The 8,989-nt window shown below is 35.5% G+C and overlaps 2 protein-coding genes across 2 annotated transcripts; one reads left to right on the top strand and one right to left on the bottom strand.

Annotated features, from left to right (window-relative positions):
* The first annotated feature begins 956 nt into the window (after nucleotides 1–956).
* Nucleotides 957–5,067, top strand: LOC112746563 (cytochrome P450 72A68). Its single transcript, XM_025794954.3, has 5 exons — nucleotides 957–1,563; nucleotides 3,194–3,411; nucleotides 3,599–3,843; nucleotides 3,994–4,381; nucleotides 4,475–5,067. Exons 1-5 carry the CDS (start codon nucleotides 1,278–1,280, stop codon nucleotides 4,898–4,900), a joined length of 1,563 nt encoding a protein of 520 aa, XP_025650739.1. The 5' UTR covers nucleotides 957–1,277; the 3' UTR covers nucleotides 4,901–5,067.
* An 860-nt stretch (nucleotides 5,068–5,927) lies between these two features.
* On the bottom strand, nucleotides 5,928–8,698 carry LOC112746547 (putative receptor protein kinase ZmPK1). Its single transcript, XM_025794953.3, has one exon. The coding sequence runs from the start codon at nucleotides 8,545–8,547 to the stop codon at nucleotides 6,163–6,165; it is 2,385 nt and encodes a 794-aa protein (XP_025650738.1). The 5' UTR covers nucleotides 8,548–8,698; the 3' UTR covers nucleotides 5,928–6,162.
* Between the last annotated feature and the right edge of the window lie 291 nt (nucleotides 8,699–8,989).

Here is an 8,989-nt window from a genome sequence, read left to right as displayed (position 1 = left end):
CGTCGAACGAATCACCGGTAAAAAAACTGGCACGAGACAACTCGGTTCAACAAAATTGTGCTCCATTAAAATGGTTGTGATAGGTGGAGACCTTGGGCTGCAGGGGTTGCAATGGTGGAGGCCTTGGGCTGCAGGGGCTGCACAGGGCGTGATCACAGTGACCGACGCCGGACTGCACGATGCACGGGTTGACGGGTGTAGTGAAAAAAAAATTTTCTCCACTTGGGAGGCTGCCGGACGTTGGAACAGAGAGGCAGCGTGGGTTGTAGGTGGGCTGGGAAGTGAGCCTTCTTTGTTGGGAAGGACCACCGCAAGAGAGAAGAGATATGGTGAGGATATGAAACGTGTGCTAGTTCCATGGTTTCAAAAATATGATATTTTAAATTTTAAAAAATGGTTATTAGTATAATTAAATTAATTACATCATTAATTAAATTTATGAGTAATTTACATTTGTAACCCCATTGTTCATATTGTTCACTAGGATTATTGTTCCCCTATACTTTTCCAATGAAAATATAAGGAAAAGTATAGGTAGACAATAAAAATATTAAACAATGTGAATAATAAATATATCGGATATTTAATTCACTAAGTGTGCAGATGATTATCTTAATATTAAGATCTAGGTGGATAATTTGGGAGTATAGTGTGTTTTTACTTTATTGGACTAATTTTAGAGCTTATTGTTCACATTGTTCACAAAAGTCATTGACTATTTAGCAAAATTTGTATTTTATTGGGTCAATTTTAGAACTTATTGTTCACAAAAATTATTGTTTGTTTAACAAAATATAATTTAAAATTAAATATCAATTTTTTAATTAATTAAATACTCACCTAGTAGGAGTGGGACAAGACTTTATTTTTGTTGTTAATTAATTAAATAATTATTATTAAATTTTAAAAATTAAAAAAATTAGGATTAACAACTGATTCATTAAATATGATTACACATTCACATATTGTATGTTTTGCACCTTACCATCCTCCTCAACGATGCCGGTCTCTCCGCAATCGTCATCGTCCCCGTAGATTAGGTTTTGTTCTGCCCGAATGAGGGATACGGAAGGAAAACCAAAAATTTGACTGTTGACTCAAAAATTAAATGAAGCATTTATTATTTTCTTAAAATTTGAAAGGTGAATTCATTATCTAAACAAAGACAATCCAGACCAAAAAAAAAAAAAAACAGAGACAATCACTCTGTATTTTCTCTCGTGGTCGCTGACTTTTGTTGCATTCTTCAACATACGAATCACAAAGGAAAAAACCAAATGGAAGCAACATGGGCCATGATCACAGGTGCAAGAATAGCACTGACAGTTGCTGTGGTGTATTGGGCATGGAAGGTGGTGAACTGGTTGTGGCTGAGGCCAATGAGACTTGAGAGGCTGCTAAGAGAGCAAGGACTCAATGGTAATTCATACAGGCCCTTTGTTGGGGATATTTTGGAAATGGTGAAGATGGGAACAGAAGCCACTTCCAAACCCATGAACCAACTCTCAGATAATATTGTTCCTCGTATCTTTTCCTTCTTCTGTCACACCATCAACAAACACGGTATGCATCTTCTCTGCTTCTCTCTCTTTACTTTTTTTTTTTAATTTTAATTTTTTTGTTTATTTATATATTTATTTTTATCTATTTTTGAGTTATCAAGCACTCACCCTTTAGTGAGTAGAAATAACTTGACTTGTGCTCTTATTTGTATTTTTGTATCTTTTTCTCCTATGATTTGATCCTTTGTATTTCCTCTTTAATACGTAATTGTAGTTAACCCATCTACAAATTATTTGAATTCAATGTTCTGGAAACCTAGATTCATCTTGTGTGATTTCACAAAGCTATAGAAGGTTCTCTATTGTTCTCATTGTTGATTACCACATATAGGACAAACGTCTGAAGCACTAGAAAAGAGAGGGGAAGGGGGCATTTGAAATTCGATTAAAGAAAAGAGAAATTTTTCGACGAGTAATTTTTATTATTTTTTGTCATTATGTAATTAATATAAATATTAAATTTTTTTAATAAATAAATTTTATTAATTTATGTGTACAAATTCTAAAAAATATAAATAATAATTATATTAATTTATATAAAATTTATATAAATATAAATATAAATTATAGCTAATTAAATACTGACAAAAAAATAATAATATTTATTTGTTACGTGACATTGTTCTTTAAAAAATGTGATTTGTGGAATATTACATCGTTCTTCATAGTGTGGGTGAGTGGATGTGTAAGTAGTGTATGAAGTCCCATATCTTAAAAAACATCCTTTGTTTAACTTGTCATAAATCTACGAAATTTAAACTTTTCAATTACAAATTACAAGAGTTTTAATTTTTAGAATTAGAGATCCAAATAGGTGATAATGGACTCGATCAGAATGAACCAAAACACCGCAGCCATAAAGTCAAATTTCATGGCTCCACATAATTCAACCACCACCACCAGACAACTATCCAAATTAGGATGAAGCCAATATGAAAAATGTCACTTCATATCTGACGACCCTATGTGTTGGCCCTATCATAAAAGAAATATTACATTTTTATAACCTCATTTAAAAAGAAAACAATATAATTTTATATTATTTCTTTTTAAAGTGGGTAGCATGTATGTCTACTACTGCTTTTATAGTCATGAATTATGTTTAATATTGTTACTTAAGCAATAATGCAGGTGAAGTTGGTATTATCATTTTGGTATTCAGGCATATCAAATAGATTAATTAAAAAAAAAAGAAGCTTTGTTATATGCCTTTGGATATGATTGGAGTCTGGATAACTCAACAAAAGTTGTGGATATGAACTTGTTTATAAGGCATGGTTCTGTAACAGAAAACAGAAAGCAGTTTCCGGAAGAGGAAAGCGGTTATAACAGAAAATGAGATCTAAAACAGAAAAAGCAACACATTGGACATGGCTTATTACATAATTACATTTTAACCCTTATATGATATTAAGCTGTAACTCAAGGGCAAGTAATTCGTATCTCACAGCAAGCATTATCTGAGATTCTCACCTGGCCCCTTAGAACAATTGAAGCATTTCATCCATAACTTAGTTACATATTTGATTTGCAATTCATGACAATTTCAAACAGCATACATGAAGCCTATTCTCTTCAACCTTTCTAACTTGTTCATACTTATAATGTTGCTTATAACGCATGTTATTCAGGCAAGAACTCGTTTACTTGGTTTGGACCAACACCAAGGGTTATCATCACGGATCCTCAGCTTGTCAAAGATGTATTGAATAACAACCATGACTTCCCAAAACCTAATGTAAATCCACTTATTGGGATACTAGTTACTGGTCTTGTTAACCTTGAGGGTGAGAAGTGGAACAAGCACAGAAGGATTATCAACCCTGCATTCAATGTAGAAAAATTGAAGGTTACTTACCCTTTATTAACTATTACTCCAGCAATATCTTGTATTAATGAGTAAACTTACATTTGTTCAACTTGATATAATAGTACATACTTTTATTTCTTTATGGAATATTTTCTTCATAGATATATGCTAAGCCTAACATAGGCAATTTTAACTCATCTTTTAATTATTTGTTTATGCTGTATAGAGTATGTTACCAACATTCTTCAAAATTTGCAATGATATGATCGACAAATGGGATGAGAAGTTGGTGTCAGAAGGAGGATCATGCGAAATGGATGTATGGCCTTCTCTTCAGAATTTGACTAGTGAAATTATTTCTCAAACATCATTTGGAAATCTTGAAGAAGGAAGAAGAATATCGGAACTTCAAAAGGAGCAAATTCAACTTATATCGAAAGTTATACTAAAAGTTAGCATTCCGGGTTGGAGGTAAGACTACTTTGATTCTTTTTTTTTTTTAATGAATCAACGAGCATCATTTGATCTATGTAGCCAGTTCCACTTAATAGGATAAGGTTTTGTTATTGTTGTTAAATCAATGTTTGTTAAATCATGTTTACTTGCAATCTTGCATTGTAGGTTTCTTCCAACAAGTACAAAAAGGAGGATTGTGCAAATTGATAGGGAGATTGAAGCATTGCTTATTGATATGATTACTAAAAGAGAGAAAGCATTGGAGGCAGGTGAAGCTACCAAGAACGATTTACTGGGAATACTTTTGGAGTCAAATCACAAGGAAATTCAAGAACATGGAAACAACAAGGATGTTGGAATGACATTAAAAGATGTGATTGAAGAATCCAAGGTATTCTACGTAGCAGGGCAAGAGACCACTTCCAATTTGCTTGTTTGGACTATCGTGTTACTAAGTCGGTTCCCTGATTGGCAAGCTCGGGCTAGAGACGAAGTCACAGAATTCTTTGGCAACCTAAAACCAGACTTTGATGGTCTAAGTCACCTTAAGATTGTAAGTATTATGTATTATTTTCTTGAATCAATATGTTGAAAACTACACCTATTCTAATGATTTCTTAATGTTACCATAAATCTTTTGCTGTAGGTTACAATGATTTTATATGAGGTTCTTAGGTTATACCCTCCGGCAACTGTTGTTGTTCGAACGGTTCACAAAGATATGAAACTTGGAAATTTAACTTTACCACGAGGAGTTCAAATTTCCATACCAAGTCTTATGATTCACCATGACTCTAATCTATGGGGAGATGACGCGAACGAGTTTAAACCGGACAGGTTTTCTGAAGGAGTTTTAAAGGCAACAAAAGGTCAAGTTTCATTCCTTCCGTTCGGATGGGGTCCTAGAATATGCATTGGGCAAAACTTTGCATTATTGGAGGCAAAGATGGCTTTGGCACTTATTCTGCAGCGTTTCTCTTTCGAACTTTCTCCGGCCTATACTCATGCTCCAATCACCTCACAAACTCTTAGGCCACAATATGGTGCTCAAATCTTGCTACATAGATTATAAACATCACAACAAAAATGTCTCTTACTGTGATTTTCATCACACGCTATTTGCTTCCTATGTTTACTTGTGCTTTTTGTTTATGAAGCTAAAATAACTTGATTCGCTGAATCTTAAATGTCGGAATACTTTGATTTGATGTCTTGTAATAAAAGTTTGATTTTGTATCATGGAATCTCTTGGCTTGAATCAGGCTCTGTTTATTGTGCATTGTCATGACAATTTGCCTAAGAGAATTACTGAATTAATGTATTTGGGGGAGCAAAGTGATGAGAACATAAATATGAGTATGTTCTTTGGACGTACGTACCTTTGCAATTTACCGTTGAAAATTATTTTACATCTATTTAAAAAAGTTGAAATGATATTTCAACAAATTTATCAAAGTGGTATTTCCAACCGTATTATGCTCATTTAAAAATTTTTCAATATATTGCAGGCTCAATTTTTATATGTATTTCGAAACCAATAAGTTAAAATCGTGTCATGTTTTTTGCTATTCATAAATTGCATCAATAAAACGAGTTTTAGTTTGGAGTTGATTTGATCATAAATTGCAACAGCATATACGGTTTTATAAAAAATTCGTAAAACATGGCTATTGTTGCGATTTATGAGCAACTAAAATGGCCAAAATTTGGAGAAGAATTGCAGAGTTCATGAACAACGTAAAACCCATATTCTTCCTAAACTATATTAAGAAACATCTAAATATTACTAAGCATGAGTCTTCAAGCCACATTCTATCGATCATTTTCACTTTCATAACTTCGATCTTAACATGTATATCCAAAGCCATAAACTCAGCAAGCACTGCCTCCTCTGTTCCATCATTTGAATGCTTACAATCATACCATGCAAATGTAAACACAATGTACAATCATTCAGCCACACTCAAACAGAGACATTTCAGGCTAAACATTTTTGGAATTGCTTATTCGTCACTAATTGATAATTTACTCATTTCAACCTAAAAAGGGCATCAAGAATACATCACAATTCAAAACATACCTTGCACACACACAACTAAGTCACAAGTTCTCTAGATTAGAGTATGATTCTACATTGCTGTGTGATCCTGCATTAAAATGTACAAATTAGAGAACCTGCATGAGGCGGCTAGCGAGATCTCTATGTGAACAATCTAAACTACATACATGGTACATGTAGCCGAGATAAGGCTTTTTTTAGGCATGCAAAACTAACTGACAAACCAATTGGTAACAATAATCTTGTTGACATGCAAAAGAAAATCTCTATTAATATTATGCTCCACCATTATTAGGATCATAATCTTGGCTTTGAAGCATTTCAACGACTTGGCTCATGGTAGGCCTTTCTTCTTTGTCGTCTTCTATGCACTCCAATGCCACTCTAGCCAAAACTTCCATCTTATTTTCATCATAATTTGACACTATTGTAGAATCCATGATTTGCTCCACACAAGATGCACATTCTCTCCTTTTCTCTCTCACCCATGTTACTAGCCTCCCATTGTACGGTTCTTCTCCATTAATTGCTTGAATATCTGCTGCCGGATTCTTTCCGGTTATCATCTCCAAGAGAACAATTCCATAGCTATAAACATCCACTTTGGAAGTAACTGCTAGGTTGAAAACCCACTCAGGCGCCATATACCCTCTGGTTCCTCTTATCATTGAGAAATTTGGATTATTGTTGAGAACATCTCTGTTCAATAACTTGGACAATCCGAAATCTGCAACCTTGGGTTGATAATTTGAATCCAAGAGAATATTTTGGGGTTTTATATCACAGTGCAAAATCCATTCCAAGCATTCTTCATGTAAATATGCCAAACCTCTTGCTGTTCCGAGAGCGACGTTATACCTCTTGCTCCAATCAAGTGTATTGGATGAGAGGTTATCTGCCAAAGAACCATTTTCCATGTACTCGTACACCAAAAGCCGATGCTTTCCCTCAGCGCAATAACCCCACATTTCAATCAAGTTCATGTGGTTGAGCCTCCCAATGATGCTCACTTCAGCAAGGAATTCACCTTCTCCTTGCTTAGCATCATTGAGTTTCTTTACAGCAGCAATTCTTTGATCCGACAATAGAGCTTTGTATACAATGCCTCCTGCACCCCTTCCAATCTCTTGGCTAAATCCTTTTGTTGCCTTTTTTAGCTCCGAATAACTAAATTTTCTGAATCCCACTGTTCCGAGATGACGGCCATGTGGATCTATGCGAGAATTATGCCGGCGTCTGATTAAGAACAAAACAACCAAAACGCAAGCCACTTCAAGAACTCCAATTGCAGTGGCAAACCACAAAAGGAAGCTCACAAAACGGCTTACATTTTTCTTCAAATACTCTCTATGAATTTTCACAGAACAACCATTGTTTCTGATGGCAGTGTCTCCATAGCTGTTGGGGAAGCTCTTCCTTTTGGGTACTTTCAAGTAGGTTAGTTTTCCTGCATCTGCTGGCAAATGGCCGTTGAGTAATTTCCATTTTGTATAGCACCTGAAGTAGCCCACATCCTTGTCATATGAATGCTGAAATCCTTTGCATTCACAACTATTCAAGCACAAACTTTCACAATCAGTGTAGGTACAATTGGCCACGTAATCGGAGTCATAGCCATAGAACTCAACTTGGTCCAGTAGCAAGAAAGTAAAGTCACTTCCATCACACGTAGCATCAAATGTGGATTCACACCCATAAGACCAATCACTTTGATTCTTTACTTTGTACCCAGGAACACATGAGCACTTCCTTCCATTTTGAGGATCAAATCTGCAAACACTATTAGCACCACAGATCCCATGAATGATGCAACCATCAGAAATGGCTTGCCATGACACGTACCATTTTTGTGATAGATCTTGACTGTACACTCGAAGATTTCCATCATGATCGATTGTCAACTTTCTAGGCAGCACCACGCCATAATCAGATGTTCTTGCATTATATTTATCCGTTGAATTAAAATCTCCAAGAGAATTTAGTACCGCAATTCTGTTATTATTGTAAATAAACCTTCCAGCGCTCCAAACTGTGAGATCAGGATCGGGCCAATAAGAGCTTGACACGTCAGGGCCCTCGTAAAGAAGGTTAAGAACGTTTCTATCATCAAAGGACAACATATAGAAACCAGAGGAATGGCTACTCTCTGTTCTTGAAGAAACTAATTGTGTTCTTCTGGTAAGACGTTGTCCGGGAAGAAGAGTGTCCGTTGGGAAATCAAAACTTTGCCACAGAACACGTCCTCCCTGCAACTCTCGTAGAACAAGATTTCCATTATCTCCAAGACGTAACTCGGTTGGAAGAGTTGACTCCGTCTCAGAAGACCATATTTGGAACTGACCTGCATCTACCAAAATAAGATTACCGGTGCGAGAGAGAGAAAGCGTTGAGCGCTTTCCATTCACGGGTTTGTCGCGATTTGCCATCCAAGCAACGGTAGCCGTTGTGGTGAACCATATTGCAAAGGAGAAGGCATTATCACCGACTTCGAAGAAGCCGGCGGAGAACATGCCATTTTCTGAAACAATGACGTCTTGTTCAGCTTTCTCCACTGAGAGAGAGGAGTGGCCTTTGTTCAGTGCATCTAAAGAAGATGAGAATTGAAATGAAAAATACAAGACTAGAAGGAATAACATTAAGGTTGAGGAAGCCATGTTCATGATATGCAAGCTATAGAGAAAGGTTATGAAGGAATTGCTTTGTTAATACTCTGGTTGATTTATTAGTGTTGTATATATAGTCAAATAGGTGCTTGTGTTGTGAAGGTGGCTAATTAATGTAGAAGACTAATCGATAAATAAAAATATTGCTGGCTGACTCCGCTGATTATTTATGATATATACTTACATATATGGATGCCCATGCTTTTCAACCATTTAAGTTTCAATCTTGGATGGCTTTTGTTTTCCACCATTGGTAGATTGATTTTAATGTCGTCAGGTTTTTGGTTTGAAAATGTAATTTAGTTGATGGCATAGTGACATATTCATTTAGTTGTTGGCAATACAGCGTGGAGGAACCGGAACAATTTTATCTTCAGTGATGAAACTCAGAGAGCAACCAGATGCAACACTTACTAAATCAACCATTAACCATTGTATT

The sequence above is a fragment of the Arachis hypogaea genome, chromosome 2 (assembly GCF_003086295.3).
Source record: "Arachis hypogaea cultivar Tifrunner chromosome 2, arahy.Tifrunner.gnm2.J5K5, whole genome shotgun sequence".
In the NCBI taxonomy this organism is placed as follows: Eukaryota; Viridiplantae; Streptophyta; class Magnoliopsida; order Fabales; family Fabaceae; genus Arachis; species Arachis hypogaea.
Note: the sequence above shows the minus strand (reverse complement) of the source record. Positions and strands in the feature narration are given on the sequence as shown.